Below are 22004 nucleotides of genomic sequence, written 5' to 3' on the forward strand. Positions count from 1 at the left end.
ACATAATGAATTGGGTACCAAATGCTACAACTTTTATTGTGCTCTGATTTGGTCAATTATCAAATATTTGTTCTAATGGGATGTCTGTGGATATGTGCAGTGAATCCACACAATATGAAGCTCTAACCCCAACCCTTAAAGCTACTGCCTTATTCTCAACCCTGACCATAACCCTTTTAAATTAATCAGAAATATTTCTCTGTTTCATTCCTAGCTGAAATCCATGTAGTCCTCCAAAGTTGACTTTCAAACAGAGATGTCTAAATGGGAAATAAATAGACAAAAAGATTTCTGTATATGGTGCTCAGCTTTTTTCTCTGTCCCTCTTTTATGGGCGTTTGACAGAAATCTGTGACGTTCACGGGCAGCAGTCCCACTTAACAATAGCAGTGAAGGGTTGGGAGAGGAGCTAGGACAGGAGCTCAGGCTAAACAGTAAAATTCCCCCCACCCTCATTTACACATCCAACCCTATCACCTCTGACTCTTTCATCACCCCTGAAGGGCTCAGGGTGCTAGTGTGGGGGTTGCTGGACACCCCCCTCCCTTCAAAAATTCTCATTATAGTCCTGTCCCTATATTAAATTGTCAAATCTCTAATTCTATGCACTTAAACTCACCTCATGCAGATTCAGATTGTTGGAACTTGCTTAGAGTACATTTAACACCTCCAGTCTGGAGCAGCTTTCAAGGTTGTTGTCTAACATTCTTTGGGTTTGACACACTATCATTCTTCATCCATCTTGATACAGAGCATCTCACTGGATTTGAGGCTTCAATCTGGAAATGGTAAATGGACTGACTGCTCAAAATGCTTTACACTACATGTCAGTCACATACTCACAGTGAAGGCTTAAGTACCAACTGCTCATCAGAAACTGAAAGTTCCCTTGCTCTGCCACCTGAGCTACAGTTGCCCCAAACACGACTTAATCCCAAGCCAATGCTGATGTATTAAGGCACAAATCTCAGCAGTAAACTTAAAACTGCTACTGAGTTACAGTGTATTTGTTTCATCTGTACAATCAAATACAATCCAATAAAACAGCACTTCAAGCATTGGGTATTAACCCAATACTTACAGTACACCCACAATCCTCTCTGCTGTCTGCATCTGCTGGGTGGGAGAACTCTCATTAGAAGAAGGGCAGATGCTCATGTCTTAATGTGACATATTAGTGAAGCCAATAACAAAGATCTTTGGGAGGATTTAAGTGACTATCTATAATCAGATAAATTTAGGCAATTTTTTGTCATTTGCATAGGCAACGCCATGATATCTCAGTCCATACCATTTAGCAGAGTTTAGCCAACAAAAAGCAGTTATGCTGAGTGTAACAGCTTTGTAGGATGGATAAAATATCTTACACAGTAACAGGATTATGTAGAGTAACCAGGACTCTGGTAAGACATTTTACTGTTAATGTGTTTTTTTTTTCAAAAACCTGCTGATGTCTGCATTGCTAAAGGTTAGTGAGAAAATGTTTGTTTGATTTTAGCTTTTAACAAAAAAAAAAAAATCAGATCAAAATCAGATATACTGAAAATTATGTTCAACACATTAGCAAACAGCATCAACTGGCTTTCAGAGTGGAAACTTGAAACTGAATTTCACTGGGAGAAGAAATACACATATGACTGAAACCAACTGATGTGATGTCTAGACCACAAGTGACATTGATAAGGCATTGTGCAGGTTCAAGTGCAACTGCAATTGTTACTGCTTTACAGCTGGGAAGGAAAGTGGCTTTTGCAATCGTTCAAGGCTCTTTGCATATGAGGACATTAACACCAAAAAAGACTGAATGGATGTATGGGACTGTCACCAAGGCCACAGAGGAGAGGGATAAGGGTGAGGAAGCGAGCTCTGGTGGCATGGGAAAATCACCTCAGAGATGGATCTGAAAGGACGGGAAGAGACGGGCGGGGTGGAGGGGATGCATAAGAAGGGGCAGATGGTGCCCTTGGGTGCCTGGTGGCTGACACGACAGAGGTTAGTGTGGGTTGGGTGCAAATAAGCATAGTCACAACGCTTTTGTCACATTTGGCCCCTGGTTCAATGGAAGCTCTCCTAACTTGACCCCAGCAACCCTTGCCAGTGTTCTCCTCCCCTGCTCGGGTATTGTTGTTGCCCTCTCTGGCTGGATGACTCACTGGCATTCAGCCTCCATTGTGGCTTGTCTTCAGTAAAAGCGTTATAGGCCGCAAAACCAAATGTACCATCAATCAAATGAAATGGTTTTTGGTGTTGAGTAAGTTTTTTTGGGCAATTCAGGTAGGGTTCCCTGATGCTTGGTGTCTCAAAGAGAGAAGCCTCCTCCTGTGGTATTGTCTCTGAAACCATGGGATGTTTGTGACTTTGACATGAAAAATAGGTTGGATCTTCTGTGATCTAACATAAATGTCTATATACTTACCACTCAAGGTTGCCTTCCCACAATTCCAAGTAAATACAAAGATTTCTAAAACACAGCTGGACTGAACAACAAGCTAATTTTTACCTTGGTTTATTCACATGAACATACACATGACACACTTGTGTGCATGTGGAGTGTGACAGATAGATCACACTTGGACTTATCTTAACACTTACCCAGAATTCCAGTTCTTTACTTTAATTTTTTTTTATGACTAAATTGTATTTAAATTTGTAGAAACATAGACAGTGTGCCTTGACCTTTATTATGCCTGCTATCACTTCCACAATGCTCAAGATGGTTTAACGCAATTATAATCAAGCAAGTAGGTGAGTACTCATTAGGGGTGTGATGCACCAATTTATGGTTGAAATGTTTTTATTTATGTAAAGGAAAACACAAAATTCTGGTGGCAGAAATATATAATGTAAAATATAAAAATATATAAAATAAAAAATATATAAAATAAAATATAATGCACTAAGGCTCTCAGGCAGATATGTTTTCTCCTATAAATCCATTTCTCATTTAATATCATCCCTGCTGAGTCTGCACACATGTAGGCGTGATTTAGTCTTCCCTCCGAAACTAACTGAAAACACTTGAAATCGCACCACAAATCCACACGTTAACTTCAGGACCTCCATACAGAGCAAGGTTGTGCTGTTATAATCTAACCTTCTAATCTTCTAACCTAATGAGAAATCTAGCCCCATTTTTATCTTGTGACACCCCTAGTACTCACACATCTTTTATCTCTCTTATAATCTGCATTTATCTTTCTCCTGTTTGCAGGTGGTTGTCTGGCCTCAGAGCTGTCTTTCCTGCTGGAGCCCAGTGATGTGATTGCGGTAAGGGAACGCCCGCTCATGCTGGACTGTCGGGTGCAGGGTGAGGAACCGATCATGGTTACGTGGCGTAAAAACGGGCTGCCTTTACCCACCAGTCCGCGGATTTGGGTGCTGGCGAATGGCACGCTGTTTATCCAGAGCTTCCAGAAACGCAGAGATGGGAGTGATGCGGATATGGGCGAGTACGACTGTGCTGCCCAAAATCGCTATGGAATGCTGATCAGTCGAAAGGCTAAAGTTCTTTTGGCATGTAAGTGTTTGACAGTGCAACACAGCACATGATTGTTACAGTCTATATACTTGTTATGCCATACATTTTCATGTTCATTGGAACAGTACAATTTACTTGAGGTCTCAACTCATCAAATACTGCAGTTTGGTCTGTGGCCCTCCACTTGTAAATATGATGCTGTAGGTACCCCTCTAGCAGGGGTGTACTGGGACTGAAATTAAGCAAGGGACTTTGAGACGGAGAGGCCTTTTATGCAAGCAGAAATATTATTTGCAGTTATTTTAATAGGTATTAGTGTTTTTGTTTATTATGCTAAAGACCTTCAAGAAACTTCAGTATGACACCTATCTCGTTTGTATAAGCAAGGCAGCTCTGCACTGAACAAAACCAGGTCAGACAAGCCTGAGTCAGTCAGAGGGCTAAAATACTTAAATATACTCAAAAACTACATGCATGCATTCCCATAAAATACAGCAGTGTGTATGTGTTGTGCATAAACTTCAAATCCATCAGCCTCAGCTCTGAGTAGGCCTCTCCCTGGCTCAGCTCCCCTGTGCTGGACTCTGCCTCTGCTTGTACTGATTGTACAGCTACATATGCAGGAGAAGAACATCAGTAATAAATAGGGTAACATGTGGTAAGCCCCCCCCCCCCCATGGTAATTCTAACAAATAACACAAAATGTCACCTTTTGTTTTCAAGGTTTCTTCTGGCTGCCCCTCCTCTCACTGACCTAAAATTTCCTCTGTTTGATCACAATTGTTAAAGTTATTTGATCAAAGCCATTTTGACCAAAGTTGATCTAATTTTTTTGTCATTTAAAGTAAGCTGTAAATTGTTTTTATTGTGTACAATATATATATATTGATGATGACGCAGGGGATAAGACGCATGCCTTTGGTGTGAGAGACCCAGGTTCGAATTGTAAGTCACTTTGGATAAAAGTGTAAGATAAATGTAATATGTATATTTACATTAAGGGGAGCCTTAAGATAAGTTATGCAATTGTTTAGAGAGAAAGATTTTTATAATTTTTGGAAAGTAGTAAAATGCTAGATTAGTATGTTTGGGGTAAACCTTCTCCTCCTGCTGCTTCTCTTCCCTGTCCTCCTCCTTCTCCTCCTGCTGCTCCTCCTGTTCCTTCTATCCCTCCTCATCAACAAGTATCACCTCCACTGACCTCAACAGCTAATATAGGCCTACATAAAGACATACAGAGATTCCTCAGTTAATGTGGCACATTTAGCTGCCTCTAGTGCCAAAATTTTTTCTTATTAATTCTTGTTTTTTCGGCACCACACATTTCTTTTTCCTCTTTCTTTCTTTCTTTTCTCCACATTTACCATCTCTGTTGCGCTTATCACACAACCCAGCGCTGACATTAAACTCGCTGCAGATGGTAAACTCCTTTGATCAGATTTCAACAAAAACGAAGATCGGTGCAAGTTGGGGGGTACGACCGACCTCCCAACTTGCACCGATCTTCGTTTTCTCCATCCTGAGAGTATTAGTTTGGCCTAGTCAGACACGCAGACAGCGGTCGCTGCAGCTGTCTGGCCGGCCTCCCAGCGCGGTCGCGGATAATAATAATAATAATAATCTTTATTTGTAGAGCACTTTTCAAAAACAAGTTACAAAGTGCTTTAACAAGTGTAAAGACATACCCAAAATACAATAATACAAAAACAATACAAGATAAAAGCATGAAAACATTGAAAAGGCTAAAATACACATTTAAGATAAATATAAAACTAGTAAAATAGAATAAAATAAAAGGGATAAAATAAAGTCAAATAAGATCGGGAAAGGCTCTCCTATAAAAGTATGTTTTAAGAAGGGACTTAAAAGAGTTCACTGACTCAGCTGACCTGATTTCCTCGGGCAGGCTGTTCCAGAGCCTCGGGGCCCTGACAGCAAACGCTCTGTCCCCTTTAGTTTTCAGTCGAGACTCTGGAACAGACAACAGACCTCTGCCCGAGGATCTCAAGGTACGTGCTGGTGTGTATGGGACTAAAAGTTCAGAAATATAACAAGGCGAGAGGCCATGAAGAGCTTTAAAAGTGATCAATAGAATTTTAAAGTCAATTCTAAAACATACTGGGAGCCAGTGTAATGAAGCTAAAATAGGAGTAATGTGGTCATATTTCGTTGTTCTGGTTAAAAGCCTGGCAGCTGAGTTCTGGACAGTCTGGAGTCGATCAATAGATTTTTGGGTTAAACAGGTGAAAAGGCTGTTGCAATAATCCAGGCGTGATGAGATTAAGGCGTGTAAAATGGTCTCGGTGTCCTTAAAAGTTAACATAGATCGAATTTTTTATATATTTCTAAGTTGATAAAAAATGATTGAGCTTTATGGTGTGCTGCTTGAAATTTAAATTACTATCAAACCAAACACCAAGGTTCTTTGCCACAGGCTTAATGTGATTTACTAGGGAACCAGCAGATGGCAGTATTTGTTTTGCCATCAGTGACCAGGATTTCTGTTTTGTCTGAGTTCAGCTGGAGGAAATTATTTGACATCCATTTTTTAACTTCACAAAGGCATAAGTGAACTCTGTGATCTGACGGGCAAGTATATTTGTGTGTCATCAGCATAAATATGAAAAGAAATGCCATGTTTATGGATAATATGTCCAAGGGGAAGCAGATACAAGGAAAACAAAATGGGTCCTACGACCGACCCCTGAGGCACACCATATTTAATTGGACAGAACGAAGAGACATAGTTGTTTACAGACACGCAAAACTTCCTATTTGACAGGTAGGATGAAAACCATTCTAGGGCAGTACCAGAGATCCCCACCCAGCCTCAGTCTGTCTAACATGATGTTGTGATCAATGGTGTCAAAAGCAGCGCTAAGGTCCAGGAGTACCAGGACTGAACACATGCCTTCATCAGCAGACATTAAAAGGTCATTGGTGACTTTAAGCAGGGCAGTCTCAGTGCTGTGGTACTTCCTGAACCCAGATTGAAACTTTTAAAATATTTTGTTATTTTCCAGTACAGTGAGCAGCTGTTTGGATACAATTCTTTCTAGAATCTTTGCAATAAAAGGCAGTTTTGAAATTGGTCTAAAATTATGTGGGAGGGAGGGATCCAAACCAGGTTTCTTTAAAAGTGGGTTCACACAAGCCGTTTTAAAATAATCAGGGACACAACCAGTAGTAAAGGATAACAAAGTAAAACATTAGAAACTGAAAAATAAAAACACCTGACTCCCGGCCGGTTCGGCCTGAAATTGATGTTCGGGATTGTTCCTGAACGCCACAATGGCCAGTCCGCCCCTGCCCTCTAGCATCATCTTTGGAAGCGCACACTGTCAAACAAAGGTGATAGAAAGGTATAAGGTATAAACAGCAAAATGTGTGTAGAGGAGGTGGGGTGGATGTATGAGACATACATCTATACTACATCTATACTATATAATTATAATCTTTTCCTAAAGGACGTGGTTTTTATGCCTAAACCTGACCATAGTGCAACCGTTTCTCAACGTTAACCATTGAAAGGCTAACCCAGACGTTGCATATTTATTGTTGCTAACCTGACCACGGAGTTTTGCGCAAAATATGACACTGTGGAAATTACCTACAGTGTCATATTTTGAAGCATTTTGAAGTAGCTGTGTTTCACGAGATGGGAGTGAAAACATGTTGCAGAGTCAGCAAAAAATAATGTCACAGAGAAAAAGAAGTTTCTTACAGTGCAAATTGGTTGAGTAGGAAACTGGAGATGAGAAGAGGAAGGGCACTACCACAATAACTGTACATCATCAGTTTGTAAAGCTACACTGATAAGATATAGATCGTAATTACGAGCTCCTTATCTCATAATTGCAGAAACTATCTCATCATTTTGACCCGATGATACTGATCCTTTGACGTAATTACAAGATGCTAAATCACTATAACAAGATGTGATGTTAGGGAAAAAGGTTAATGACTTCTAGTATTTCCAAATCAGCTGTGATAATTTAAAAATTGTTTTTGACTTTGCACAATGAGGTTATGGCAATGTTTCTATGCGATCACAGAACTTTCACATCACATTTCCCTAAAAATAGAAATAGATAAAGGCAGCTAAAATGAGCTTGTTTGCACGTTGTTCACATTGTGGTGTATTGTTATTTGATTTCTTTAGAGGGGTCACACTGCAGAGGTAGCGAATTTGTCATATGTTAAACCAGTCACTCTCCAGGTGATCACAGTAATGAAATTGGTGAATAACATGTTATTATATCTATTAGGAAAGATGGACAAAACTATAAATTCCAAGTTAAAATTTTAAATTTGAATTAGGCTCTGTTGTCAACAAGTTTAAAATACATAACGATCTTGGGTATTTTACTTAATCTCAACTTGATGGTTTATGTGTGATGTCTGGATCAATAAGGTGAAAATGTGAAATATTAACACTGTGGAAAGGTTTGCTTAAATATGTCAGAGTACAGAGTCATTAAGAAGGGTTTTTTTAGAGTGAATTGCATTCCATGGGCTACAGAGATTTTACGATATATGTAAAGTAATTATTTATCATGCAGCGTGAACACAATTAGAAGTTACTTGCTAGATTTGAAGAAAAATAGTTAAACAATATCTTGTTATGACAATATTTATAAACCTAATTAAATTTCATTAAAAATCAAATGTTTCACAGAAAATGGGAGAGGCTACTTTTGTTTCTAAAGCTCATTCCAAGAAATAATAACTAACCGTATAGTGATAAATTACAGAAAAATTACACTTATCTAGTGTTCCACTCCCACAAAGTCTATAAAGAGAAAACATTAGAAGAAACACTCAAAATTAAAGGAGCAGAGCTAACACTTTAAGTCACTATTATAGGTCAAGATCCAAAAACACTGGTTCCTATATTTTCCACAATGTAACTGATATTTTTGTTAGACCTTTCCAGTCTAGTAAAGTCCCACATCTTTAAAACTACACAACCACATTTTGTAACGCTGACATTCTATATTCAATCTTTCAAGCTGAGATAACCCTGATGATATCATAATTATTGTTGGAGTGCTCCATCAATGTTTCACAATGATATCCATATTCAGTATTTTCCTCATTAAGGCTGATCTTTGAGTGGTTTGCTCCTCAGCGCTTCCTAAGTTCCACACCCACCCAGTGTCCATGTCTGTGGATGAGGGAGGTGTTGCTCGCTTCCAGTGTCAGATCAATGGAGTACCTGAGGCCAACATCACCTGGGAGAGAAACAGAGTAACACTCAACACCACCGACAACAGGTAACACCATACACACATATACTACTTTTTTCCACCACAACAACTTGTCACAATTGGAATCCCTTGTACCTGACATGATTTCAAACTAAACTTTAAACAGCCACCTTTCTACTCTACATGTTATAAGCTATGGCTCTCTCTAGAAGAGATCTAAAGATTAGATGTAAAACATCGCATTTATTTTTGTACAAGTGCAACTTAACCAAAGGATAACTTCTAAAATAAACATTAAAAGGGAAAATGAGGAAGAGGACATTTTAGAAATTGTGGTAGTATTCTAGTAAAGGTAAAGGGTTTTGCACTGCTTTTATATTCACACTATAAAAAGCAAACTGCACTTTTCAGATACTGTTCTGGCTATTAAAGTATACTAACTAACTTGCAACTGCTTTAACTTACACTCACCTAAAGGATTATTAGGAACACCTGTTCAATTTCTCATTAATGCAATTATCTAATCAACTAATCACATGGCAGTTGCTTCAATGCATTTAGGGGTGTGGTCCTGGTCAAGACAATCTCCTGAACTCCAAACTGAATGTCAGAATGGGAAAGAAAGGTGATTTAAGCAATTTTGAGCGTGGCATGGTTGTTGGTGCCAGACGGGCCGGTCTGAGTATTTCACAATCTGCTCAGTTACTGGGATTTTCACGCACAACCATTTCTAGGGTTTACAACAAATGGTGTGAAAAGGGAAAAACATCCAGTATGCGGCAGTCCTGTGGGCGAAAATGCCTTGTTGATGCTAGAGGTCAGAGGAGAATGGGCCGACTGATTCAAGCTGATAGAAGAGCAACTTTGACTGAAATAACCACTCGTTACAACCGAGGTATGCAGCAAAGCATTTGTGAAGCCACAACACGCACAACCTTGAGGCGAATGGGCTACAACAGACCCCACCAGGTACCACTCATCTCCACTACAAATAGGAAAAAGAGGCTACAATTTGCAAGAGCTCACCAAAATTGGACAGCTGAAGACTGGAAAAATGTTGCCTGGTCTGACGAGTCTCGATTTCTGTTGAGACATTCAGATGGTAGAGTCAGAATTTGGCGTAAACAGAATGAGAACATGGATCCATCATGCTTTGTTACCACTGTGCAGGTGGTGGTGTAATGGTGTGGGGGATGTTTTCTTGGCACACTTTAGGCCCCTTAGTGCCAACTGGACATCGTTTAAATGCCATGGCCTACCTGAGCATTGTTTCTGACCATGTCCATCCCTTTATGGCCACCATGTACCCATCCTCTGATGCTCGAATCATTTCAAATTGGTTTCTTGAACATGACAATGAGTTCACTGTACTAAAATGGCCCCCACAGTCACCAGATCTCAACCCAATAGAGCATCTTTGGGATGTGGTGGAACGGGAGCTTCGTGCCCTGGATGTGCATCCCACAAATCTCCATCAACTGCAAGATGCTATCCTATCAATATGGGCCAACATTTCTAAAGAATGCTTTCAGCACCTTGTTGAATCAGTGCCACGTAGAATTAAGGCAGTTCTGAAGGCGAAAGGGGATCAAACACAGTATTAGTATGGTGTTCCTAATAATCCTTTAGGTGAGTGTATATGAATGCCTTGGGTGCTAGTTTGGGGGTGCTACCTTTTAGAACAACACATTTCAGTGTTTGTAGTATACACTAGATATACTTCACCTGTACCCTGATCTCACATCCTGGTCCAGATACACTCTCTTGCCAATGGGGATTCTACAGGTGACGGGCGTTAGGCAGGCGGATGCTGGGGTTTTCCGCTGTGTTGCCACCAACATTGCCAACACTCGCTACAGCCATGAAGCCATACTCAACATCACTGGTAGGTGATAGTGGATAATCAGAGAAACACCTCTGTGGAGTTAAGAGTTCTATTCCCTCTGGCTCGCTAGCTATGTTATTCGTGCCTATACGTATTAAACTGCAAGGACATAATAAATGCATCTGCTTGCAGAGGTTTTGGTGAATTGTCTTCACTGCAGTATATGTCGGAAATGTTCTCCATTACAACTTGAGTTGTTTCCAAAGTCCTCTTAACAACAGTGCTTAACCAAGCAGAAATGTTGTTTTTATCCCAAAAAAAGGCATTTACTAAATTTGGATAGTGTTAGCTCAGCAGATATCTTTTCCACTTCCACTTTCCACTTTTCCACAAATACTTACACACAAAATCTTTACATGTCACATGATTTTTGAAACCTCTCACTCAAAGAGCAAAACCTCACCTCAAATCTCCAAAATCATAAGCTATTTCTCAGCCTTTCACTCAGTTTTCAATTGCATAAAATACTTTTTTTTTTTCAAAACACTACACACAATCTTCTACCTAAGACACAAAAATCTAACAGTAAGTGACTTGTTTTCTTTTTCGAAACACAACCAATCAAAATGCTACACTTTTTCACCAGGTCACACACCCACACAGGCATTTTGCATTTTGTGTGAGCAGTTTTGGGAAATGTGTGTAGAGTTTTGAAAAAAGGAGACATAGTTTTGAAAACATGTGTAAGCAGTTGTAAAAAACAGTAAATTGCTAGCGATAATAAAAATAACTGTGAAAAGAATGAAAAAAATCTACATTATATTGTGGATTGACAGTGCAGCAACAGCTAATAAGAGACACCAATTTATCATCTTTGTGTCAGTGTATTTTGTCATCTCATCCATGTTCACTTTTCATTTGTCATACCAGGAGGAACTCCCAGAACCTACAAGGAGCCAGTCATCCTGTCAGGACCCCAGAATCTGACCATCACTGTCCATCAGACGGCCATCTTGGAGTGCATCGCCACAGGAAACCCAAGGCCCATTGTTTCCTGGAGCAGACTAGGTACTACTGGGAAATTATAACATAATTTATATCATAGAATGAGAATTAGCTAATGCTAAGATGCAGAATGTTTTAACTTTCTATATCTATTTCTATTTCTGTCTGCTTATCTGTGTCTATCAGATGGGCGCTCCATTGGGGTGGAGGGTATCCAGGTTCTGGGGACAGGGAACTTGATGATCTCAGATGTTTCCCTGCAGCACTCGGGTGTGTATGTGTGTGCTGCCAATCGCCCCGGCACCAGAATGAGACGTACTGCACTTGGGCGACTTGTGGTACAAGGTAAGGCCTTACAGAGACTACTGCTGAAGTGTTCTTGAGCAAAGCACTCTACTGGCCCAGTAGAGCTCCACACACCATCAATACTGGTCACTGATTTTGTATTGACTAACTCCAGAGACAAGGCTTTTTTGTTAACAAGTCCAACAACAGTCCAACTGTTTTGAAAATGCCCTTCTTTGCTCAGGTGAGAAGATTGTTTCAAGTTATTATCACCCTGTGTCCAGTAAAGACATGGCCAAAAACAAGCATTTAAAAATACTGAAGTTTGGATTCAGAAATGTACAATTAGCAAAAAAAATCTGTAAAGTTTTCCTGTTATTAACGTATACCCTATATTTGATACAAATAACTGTTAAGTGTGTGATTTGTGAACTTTGAGACAGCTTACAACCATGTCCCCCATGACAATCCTATAGGGGCTACTGTGGGAGTATGGAATGGTGTGGCTGTCGCTATGAGCCATCCGTTCCTTGTATAACCAAAGTGAAAGCTGTGTTCATGTTTTTGAAGTCCATTTTCAGTGGGTGACTGCTAAGGCTGACCTTAGTCTCTGATCCTGGTTGTGTTATTCATGGACAATTTCTAATGCACAGCCTGAGTGAGGAGGCTGTTGTTCTCTGCCAGAAAAAGGTAGATTGCTCCCTCTGGGGTGGGAGGGATTTGCTGTCCCAAGTGAAGGAGTTTAAGTATCTTGGGATCTTGTTCATGAGTGACGGTAAAATGGAGCGTGAGATGGTGACATGATATGTTCCAACCCTCACCTATGGTCAAATTTGATTTTCAGAAAGGATTAAATACTATATAAGCATATTGTAAATCCTCAAACATGAATGAAAAAAACATAAACATAAAGTATTCCATTTGTGTTGACATTACCGTTGACCAAAATACACCTGTAGTTTAACTTTTTTTTCCACTAAAGTGTGAAAATCAAATAGCAGAGACTTGAGCTGAGAGGAAATTTAGGAATGTGTTGCTTTAAAACAATGAATTTTATATATTTTAAATCAAGGATTGAGAAAATTATAGTATATTTCTATGTTGTCTACATTTAAAGCTTCAAACAATGCATAGCATTTGATATACTGTATAAACCAAATGAAAAGGCTGGAGCACATTTGATTGATTTTCTTGTACTCTCAATAACAATTCTATATTCATAATTCAGCTTTGCCTTTATCCATCCATACCTCTGTTCCTGTTGTTCCCTACTCTTTGAAGGGATCAATAATATACCCCACTACTCTCTCACAGTGATTGGCAGTTCTTCCGGTGTGGAGGAGGGGAGAAGGACCCAATCTCTAATATATTCATTAATTTATTGATCATTTTGCTCTCATTTTGGTGTTGAGAGAGAATGAAGACCCACAATGTGGTTTCCAGAGTTTCAAAAGTGTTGAAGTTAAAATGTCCTTGTTATTCTGCAGTGGTGCATCAAAAATTTAAATAGTAATCCCAAACTGTAATAGGAGAGAGCTGAAATTAGTTCCAACATCTGTACAAACACAGGATAGATAGTTAGCGGACTGTGAGGATATATTCACTGACTCTGTTAAAGTTTATAAATGGTAATATATAGCCACAGGCCTTGATTGTTTTGTGAACATTTAGTGCCCAAATTCGAAAATCTGAAAATATTACTCTGGAAAATGTCTTATGTAACAGTCAAGCCCTCCATTACAGTTGTACAGCTAGCTTCAAATGTGCAGAGATGTTGCGATGTCTCACTGTGAAGGTAAATGTTTTCATTATTCAGCTGAATTCAATGAATTCAAGTTCAATGGGGCTGCTGATTGTGTTTGTAGTGTGAAGGTTAGCAGGGATCTGAACTTTCACACAGTCTGTGTCCATGGTCATGGTCAGAATGAAGGGACAAAGAGGACAACATATTGAGAGACAAAAAGTGGAGGACAATGTAGGGTGCGGTGCAAGGTGCAGAGGGTTAGGGAAGGAAGGCTGACCTGCAACCTCAGACCCCTGACCTCTGAAGAATGGGGAATGGTGTGTGAAATACGCCCATCCCTCCCTCTTACCTCCTCATTTTTGTGTACGTTTTCCAGATGAGATGAGCTGCAGATCGTTTATCATGCAAATCCCACGGGGGGCTTCAGTTCACTTCTTACATTTTATATTAACATCAGCACCAACATCTTTCCCTCACAGAGGGCACATGACTTCTTGCCCAAATGCGTTGACAAAAATGTACAAATATGTATAAATGGCAAGTATGCATATTATGTCTTTTACTTTCCCCCCCCAAAGCCCTACTTCTAGTCCACTTGTCTTGTTATTAGGGCCCAGCACGACCGTGCGAGGTCCCTATCGAATTTTCTAAGATTATTTTTTATTTTTTTATTTTTAGGGCCCGAGCACGACCGTGTGAGGTCCCTATTGAATTTGCTAAGATTATATTTAGGGCCCGAGCACGACCGTGTGAGGTCCCTATTGAATTTGCTAAGATTATTAGGGCCCGAGCACGACCGTGCGAGGTCCCTATTGAATTTGCTCGGATTATTATTTTTTAGGGCCCGAGCACGACCGTGCGAGGTCCCTATTGAATTTGCTCGGATTATATATATATATATATATATATATATATATATTTTTTTTTTCTACAAAGTAGGCCCAACTGACATGGCCTAAACATACTCGAAAACTCACCAAAATTTGCAAACATGTCAGAACCGGTGAAAAATTTCGTATTCTACAAGTTTCGCACATGGGCGTGGCAAAATGACTCGCTAGCGCCACCTAGAAAATTGGAAAAGATTAGCCCCTCGTTCACGTTCAACCTACATGTACGAAATTTTCTGGGGACATGTATCTTGTCCAGACGCACAAAAAAGCCTCTTGGAGCGATGCCCTAAAATCAACAGGAAGTAGGCCATTTTGAATTTTACGTCAAATTTTGGATGATTTACACACTTCGTACTTTAACGAACTCCTCCTAGGGATTTAGTCCGACCGACTTCAAATTTGTGCTGTTCCTTCTAAAGGCATTGAAGATGAAAAGTTGTGCTATTTGCGAGTTTTCGTGAATGGGCGTGTCCGTGGCGTCGATGATTCGCTATGAAACAGGAAGTTGTTGTAACTTCAGTGTACATGCTCACATCTGGACCAAACTGTACATGTAGGATGAGAGTCCCGCCCTGAACACATGTACATGCCGACATTCACCCACAGTCATAGCGCCACCTGCTGGCAACAGAAAGTGACCTTTAACGAAGCAGTCCCCGCCGCACGTTTCACCTACGTGCACAAATTTTCTGTGGTACGTGTATCTTGTCCAGACGCACAAAAAAGCCTCTTGGAGCGATGCCCTAAAATCAACAGGAAGTCGGCCATTTAGAATTTTACGTCAAATTTTGGATGATTTACACACTTCGTACTTTAACGAACTCCTCCTAGGGATTTAGTCCGACCGACCTCAAATTTCTGCTGTGCCTTCTAAAGGCATTGAAGATGAAAAGTTGTGCTATTTGCAAGTTTTCGTCAATGGGCGTGTCCGTGGCGTGGCGTCAAAGATCAACTCTTCGCCATGACACGGAAGTTGTCGTAACTTCCCATTCCTTAATTATCTCAGACAGACGCTTGGCAATGTTGGCATGTTGTCTCTCTAGCATCATAGCTGTACACAGCACTCGAGCCTTCAGCTCCCATGTGTTTGTGATGTAGTGAGCAGTTACCGAAATCTATGGTGGAGGTTTTTTTGCAAGTGACAGTAGTAACCTGTTTCATCTTTAGTGAAGTATTTCCACACACATGATGCACTGCTGCTGGTTTTCTGCAGTGACCCACCAGGCTCCTCACCCACAGTTGAGGTGTCCATGTTGTTACTGTCCTAATCACATGATCAGAGACTATTCAACGTCAAGCTTAAAGTGTCATCGCAGCACATTAAAGTTGACTGGTGAACTAGTCGACTAGTCTATGCAAACCCTAGTCACTACACACATACAGGCTACCCCTACGCATACACATGTGCACTGACCCCCTTCCTTAAGGGTTAGGTTACAATTCAGGATTTATTCACGCACTTTAAAAACATTTATTAAATGCTTTTTTCTTGGTTATTTACAGCATTATATGTTGAAATTTATATTTTAATAGGCAGTCTATTGTCTTATTGGGAGAAAACTTGTAGTTCTATGTAAAATCAGATGTTGAGCACCTCCATTTTGCCAAAATGGCATGATCCTCGTTTTGCTGCGAAGCTTTGACTGTGAGATTGACAGTCGAATCAGGCTCCCCGTCGAAGCATCAAATCCTTGACTATTCTGGGTCAGCCCTACTAACTTGTATACTTTTACTCAAACAAATTTAGAAATGCAGGACTAATAGTAATAGAGTACTTTTATGCTGTGGTATGCTAGTAAAAGACTGGTAAAAGAGTGTTGTCTGAATGAAGGTAAGTAAAGCTAGTTTTCAGTAATGAATATGTACTTGATACTTGATTGGTACTCAATCTCTGTCAGCTTTTATTATTTCAGCAATTCTTAACAGCTTATGAACTATACTATTGTCACTACAATGACATTTGGCAATACATTTTGCCAACAACAAATTAAGGTAGGCTGAGTACCAATTTTATATAGGTTTTCAGAAAGACTGCAAGATTGTCCTCAGTTACATGACTCATTATACACTGCATTAGGCACAACTAGGTAGCCAAAAGTGCAATAATGTTCAGTTTTTTGAGGAAAATGACAAAGTATTGCTCACGCATATGTAAATCTAGTTGTGTTCAGTTTTTGTCCAAGCAGTGGACAGATGTATTGAACCAGGCTGCAAACAAAGGGGACTAAACGTAACAAGGCACAGTGAAACTCAAGGTCAACAGAATCACTGATCAATACAGAGTATAGATCCAACTTGATGAATGGTCAGCTGAGGATGCCTGACACTTTCAAAAATGATGCTTGGACAGCTGAACAGATGAAGGGGATGAAGGGTGAAGCCCCATCCCCAGAGAGATAATGACCCCATGTGCAGATATCTAAAGAAAGAAATTTTTTATACACTGATATTAGACTTACCATTGGACGTTTGACCTCGTTTATGATATTAAGAGAGGTGTATTTGTGCAGAATTCCCCCCCTTGAGAGGTGTTTCTTTTATTTAGCCTACCCACATTGACATAAATGGGGTGGACAAAATAATAGAAACACCTGTCGTACATGATATGACGCAATACAATTCAACAAAACTACACCCTCCAAACTGAAACTTGAATCAAAAGCGTCAACAAACTAGAATCTTCATAGAGGAAGGATTTAATAGTTTTAGCCAGATGTACCTAATAAACTAGCCACTGAGTATAGATATATGTACTTACACATGGTACTGTAAAGGTTTCTCTGTAATATGATTTTTAAAAATCAAATTATTGAAATGTAATGTAAAGGAGCAGTTCTAAAATCTATGAAACCCAATAACTGACATCATCTTAATCACACACACCTATAGACATGCATTATTGTTTCCTTCATGGGTTAGTTTTGGCTGAGATGGTCTAATTAAAATGGTCTGACCAACAAAAGAAAGAAAATCCCTGGCTGCAGTGATGAAGGAGTCCTTACTGAAATAACAAATCCCTTTCAGCTTATAGGTGGATGTCTGGGTGTGGGGTCACAGTGGGCGTTGATGTCAATAGATCAATGGATTCTGAGTATGGGCTGAAGTGGGGAGGGCCTTTAGGAGCATTACTTATATCCCAGGACATAGATGCACGTTTATTGTGCCTTACATATTGAACTGGATGTCAAGAGGAGCAGTCTGTCCGGGGACAGCTGAGGACTGGCTGGGGTCAGCAGGCTGTGCGTGTGTGTGTTGTAAACGGGACCAGACTATCGTCTGGGGTTTGGAGAAACACCCATGATACATGAAGTTGAAGCACAGATGTATTAGTTGATGAAACATTCTGTGTGTATTTCTTAATGCTTTTCACACACTTACAATGCACACTTATGCAACCAGTTATTGTAAGTTTCGTATTTTTAATTAACAGATTTCAGTTTGTTTTTCAATTGAATTGTTCACATTAAGGGTGGAAAAAGTTGCTGACATGATTTATTTTTATAAATTTTTTCACAAGAACCTGGCATTTTAACATGGGTGTGTAGATTTTTATATTTTACACGGTGGGAACATATACCATATGGCCAAAATTCAGTGGACACCTGACCATCCTATCTATATGAGCTTGTTGGACATCCCATTCTTAAACCATGAGAATTTACATGGAGTTGTGACCCCTATAACATCTTGAAAACACCACTTTTCTGGGAAGGCAGAAGAGCATGTGTGACACAGGCACTTATGTTGGACAAGAAGGCTTGTGATCTGAGTCCAGTGAGGTTGAGATCAGGGCTCTGTGCAGGCAACCCAAGTTCCAAACTCATCTAAATATGTCTTTGTGGACCTCACAGTGGCACACTGGCACAGTTATGCTAGAACAGCAAAGGGCCGTCCCCAAACTGTTGGTGTTGTGTGTCCCCTTTTATGGTTTCTGTGAATTTACTTTTGTCCTCCCTTACACTTTTTGTTCATTCAATTTTATTTATATAGCGCCAAATCACAACAACAGTTATCTCACAGCGCTTTTAAAAGAGCAGGTCTAGACCATACTCTGTGATGTTACAGAAGCCCAACAGTTCCCACCAAGAGCAGCACTAGGCGATAGAGACAAGGAAAAACTTCCTTTTAAGAGGCAGAAACCTTGAGCAGAACCATGGCTCAGGGTGGGCGGCCAACTGCCTCGATTGGTTGGGAGAGAGAGAGGGCAAGAGAGAGAAGGCAAGAGAGGAACAGAGAGAAAGAGAGAGAGGGATGGAAGGAGAGAGAGAGGGGAGGCAGGCAGGACCTGAACCCCCAACTGCTCGGGGGCCGCACTGACTGGCAGCCCCCTAACTCTGACTCTCTCTGTGTGTTGCTATGGGTCGTGTTTGTGCATGTGTGTCTTTCAGACCTGTGTGTATACATGTATACATACAACATAATAACAGAGTGAAAACATTGAGTTTCCCCCCTGGGGATTAAATAAAGTAATAAAGAGAGAAGAGCTCAGTGCATCATGGGAAGTCCCCCGGCAGTCTAGGCCTATAGCAGCATAACTAAGGGATGGTTCAGGACTCATCTGAGCCAGCCCAAACTATAAGCTTTATCAAAGAGGAAAGTCTTAAGCCTACTCTTAAATGTGGAGATGGTGTCTGCCTCCTGAACCCAAACTGGAACCTGGTTCCACAGGAGAGGAGCTTGATAGCTGAACGCTGTGGCTCCCATTCTACTTTTGGAGACTGTAGGAACCACAAGTAACCCTGCATTCTGGGAGTGCAGTAGTCTAGTGACTGAAGTAAAGTAGTGATGCCCGTTAATCGGAACAGTATACAGATAAGTTGTCTGCTGTATATTATATATCTTATTTTTGTGTGCCTGACTGGTGGTGAATACTTTTTTCTTGCACACAGTAGGCACTTCTCACGAGACCCACCTCAGGCTGTCTTGCTGACTTAGCAGAGCAGGGGATCTCTTGCTCTGTCTTACCTGCTTGCCAGCTACTTCCAGCGCTGTGAGAGTGAAATAAAGCTCTTGAGTTTATAAAAATGTGTTCATATACGCGTGCACCAATCGAAACTCAGCTTTCCAGCAGCAACCTCTGTGGGAACCATTCCATACACATTTTCAGTATCTTTTCAAGATTATAACTGTGGACTAATGCAAAATACAAACCACTGGACTGAAATTGATTCTTGATTAGTCCAAGTTCATTTATTGTCATTCATCCACATACTGAGTATACAAATGAACAAAATGACATTCATTGTGCTAAAAACAAAGTCACAATAGCATAATTCAACTTACATTTGTTTAATGCTGCAGTCATACATTATAATTAATGCATGATTCACAATAACTTTGGTTTAATTTAATAATTTTTTTTTACATTTTTTTTATTTTTAATGCAGCAGTAAAGGAAACCTGGAAAACTTAACTTGTCATGTGGAAGTACTTCCAGTATTTGAGGTCTACTCTAATCTCGCCAGAGGCTTGTGCTCTGACAGAAAGCCCACTGAATGCTCCGGGACATTGATGGGGAAGGTCTGTGTAAAGATGTGGGCTTGATAGTTTTTGATTTTCCGGTGCATGAGTCCCATTTCGTCAACACACACATTTACCAGGAGCAGCCTTAAGTCCAAGCTGGGCCAGCATGGCTCTTTCATGGCTCTGTTTTCTCTCCTCTGGAGCAATCACAGCACCTGTGTGTGTGCCTGGTCCTGTGCCTTCCTTAAATTATAAAATAAATGTAAACGTATTAATGAAATAAATGTCTACTTGACATTAGCATTTCAGGTCTCAATGTCTGTTAGCTGTTAACGCAGGCCATGTATGGCAGCAGAGTTTTTGGGAAACATGGGTTTGTTATGTGCTTCAGTTTTATACTATTGTTGTTTTTATTGTCCGCATTTTCTGTCATCACCCTCTGTTCCTCCTCAGCTCCTCCTGAGTTCCTACAGTGGCCGCAGTCTGTGTCCAAACCAGCAGGGGGTAGTGCTGTATTCACCTGTGTGGCCCAGGGTGTCCCTGAGCCTCACCTTATCTGGCTGAAGAACGGCAAGGTCCTGATACCCGGACACAACGTCAAGCTGACCAATAACAACAGGTAGTTCATGGCAGTGATGTACTGTGATGCAAGTGTTCTTCATCTCATTAACTAGATATTGAGGATAAGAATTACTTCAGTCTCTCTATTCTTTTTCATTCTTTTTTTATTGGTATTCTGCAGTGGACTTTTCACTTGCCACCAGTAATACATTCATTCAATGTTTATCTTTTTTCAACCATTCTTGAGGTATATTTCCAAAGAATATGGTTTTACTCTCTAGGGGTATTTTGCATTTAAAAATAACTTGTAAGGCATTGTGTATCTCTCTCCAGTAGTTATTAATGACAGGGCAGTCCCAAAAAATATGGTAATGGGTTGCTTTTGGGATTCCACAGTTTCTCCAGCAAGCAGGGGGGTTGCCCTCATAGTGAGATTTCTGAGAGGGTGAAATAAAGTACCTTATCAAGCTTTTCCAGCCGAACTCCCTCCATTTCTGGGAACTGGTACACTTCCATTGATATCTCCATATTGTTGCCCATTCTTCCTCAGATATACAGTGGGTACGGAAAGTATTCAGACCCCTTTAAATTTTTCACTCTTTGTTTCATTGCAGCCATTTTCCAAAAATCAAAAAAGTTCATTTTGCAAATTTATTAAAAAAGAAAAACTGAAATATCACATGGTCATAAGTATTCAGACCCTTTGCTCAGTATTTAGTAGAAGCACCCTTTTGATCTAATACAGCCATGAGTCGTTTTGGGAAAGATGCAACAAGTTTTTCACATCTGGATTTGGGTATCCTCTGCCATTCCTCCTTGCAGATCCTCTCCAGTTCTGTCAGGTTGGATGGTAAACGTTGGTGGACAGCCATTTTCAGGTCTCTCCAGAGATGCTGGGCCATTCAAGAACAGCCATGGAGTTGTTGTGAAGCCACTCCTTCGTTATTTTAGCGGTGTGCTTAGGGTCATTGTCTTGCTGGAAGGTAAACCTTCAGCCCAGTCTGAGGTCCAGAGCACTCTGGAAAAGGTTTTCGTCCAGGATATCCCTGTACTTGGCCACATTCATCTTTCCCTCGATTGCAACCAGTCGTCCTGTCCCTGCAGCTGAAAAACACCCCCACAGCATGATGCTGCCACCACCATGCTTCAATGTTGAGACTGTATTGGACAGGTGATGAGCAGTGCCTGGTTTTCTCCACACATACCGCTTAGAATTAAGGCCAAAAAGTTCTATCTTGGTCTCATCAGACCAGAGGATCTTATTTATCACCATCTTGGAGTCCTTCAGGTGTTTTTTAGCAAACTCCATGCGGGCTTTCATGTGTCTTGCACTGAGGAGAGGCTTCCATCGGGCCACTCTGCCATAAAGCCCCGACTGGTGGATTGCTGCAGTGATGGTTGACTTACTACAACTTTCTCCCATCTCCCGACTGCATCTCTGGAGCTCAGCCACAGTGACCTTTGGGTTCTTCTTTACCTCTCTCACCAAGGCTCTTCTCCCCCGATAGTTCAGTTTGGCCGGACGGCCAGCTCTAGGAAG

The 22004-nt window shown here is 40.6% G+C and overlaps 1 protein-coding gene across 1 annotated transcript in view; it reads left to right on the forward strand.

The window, feature by feature from the left end:
* Positions 1–1808: 1808 nt before the first annotated feature.
* The window catches only part of si:ch211-57n23.4 (immunoglobulin superfamily DCC subclass member 3), a 58520-nt gene continuing 38324 nt past the window's right edge, over positions 1809–22004 (forward strand). Inside the window, exons 1-7 of the mRNA XM_038724295.1 lie at positions 1809–1851; positions 3212–3517; positions 8610–8754; positions 10443–10573; positions 11444–11581; positions 11705–11863; positions 20357–20522. Coding sequence (XP_038580223.1) covers positions 1809–1851; positions 3212–3517; positions 8610–8754; positions 10443–10573; positions 11444–11581; positions 11705–11863; positions 20357–20522 — 1088 coding nt within the window. The remainder of the gene's footprint in view (positions 1852–3211; positions 3518–8609; positions 8755–10442; positions 10574–11443; positions 11582–11704; positions 11864–20356; positions 20523–22004) is intronic.

This window comes from Micropterus salmoides, unplaced genomic scaffold (genome assembly GCF_014851395.1).
Source record: "Micropterus salmoides isolate LMB-PRFRI ecotype aquatic unplaced genomic scaffold, ASM1485139v1 Ms_hic_scaffold_17, whole genome shotgun sequence".
NCBI classification, from domain to species: Eukaryota; Metazoa; Chordata; class Actinopteri; order Centrarchiformes; family Centrarchidae; genus Micropterus; species Micropterus salmoides.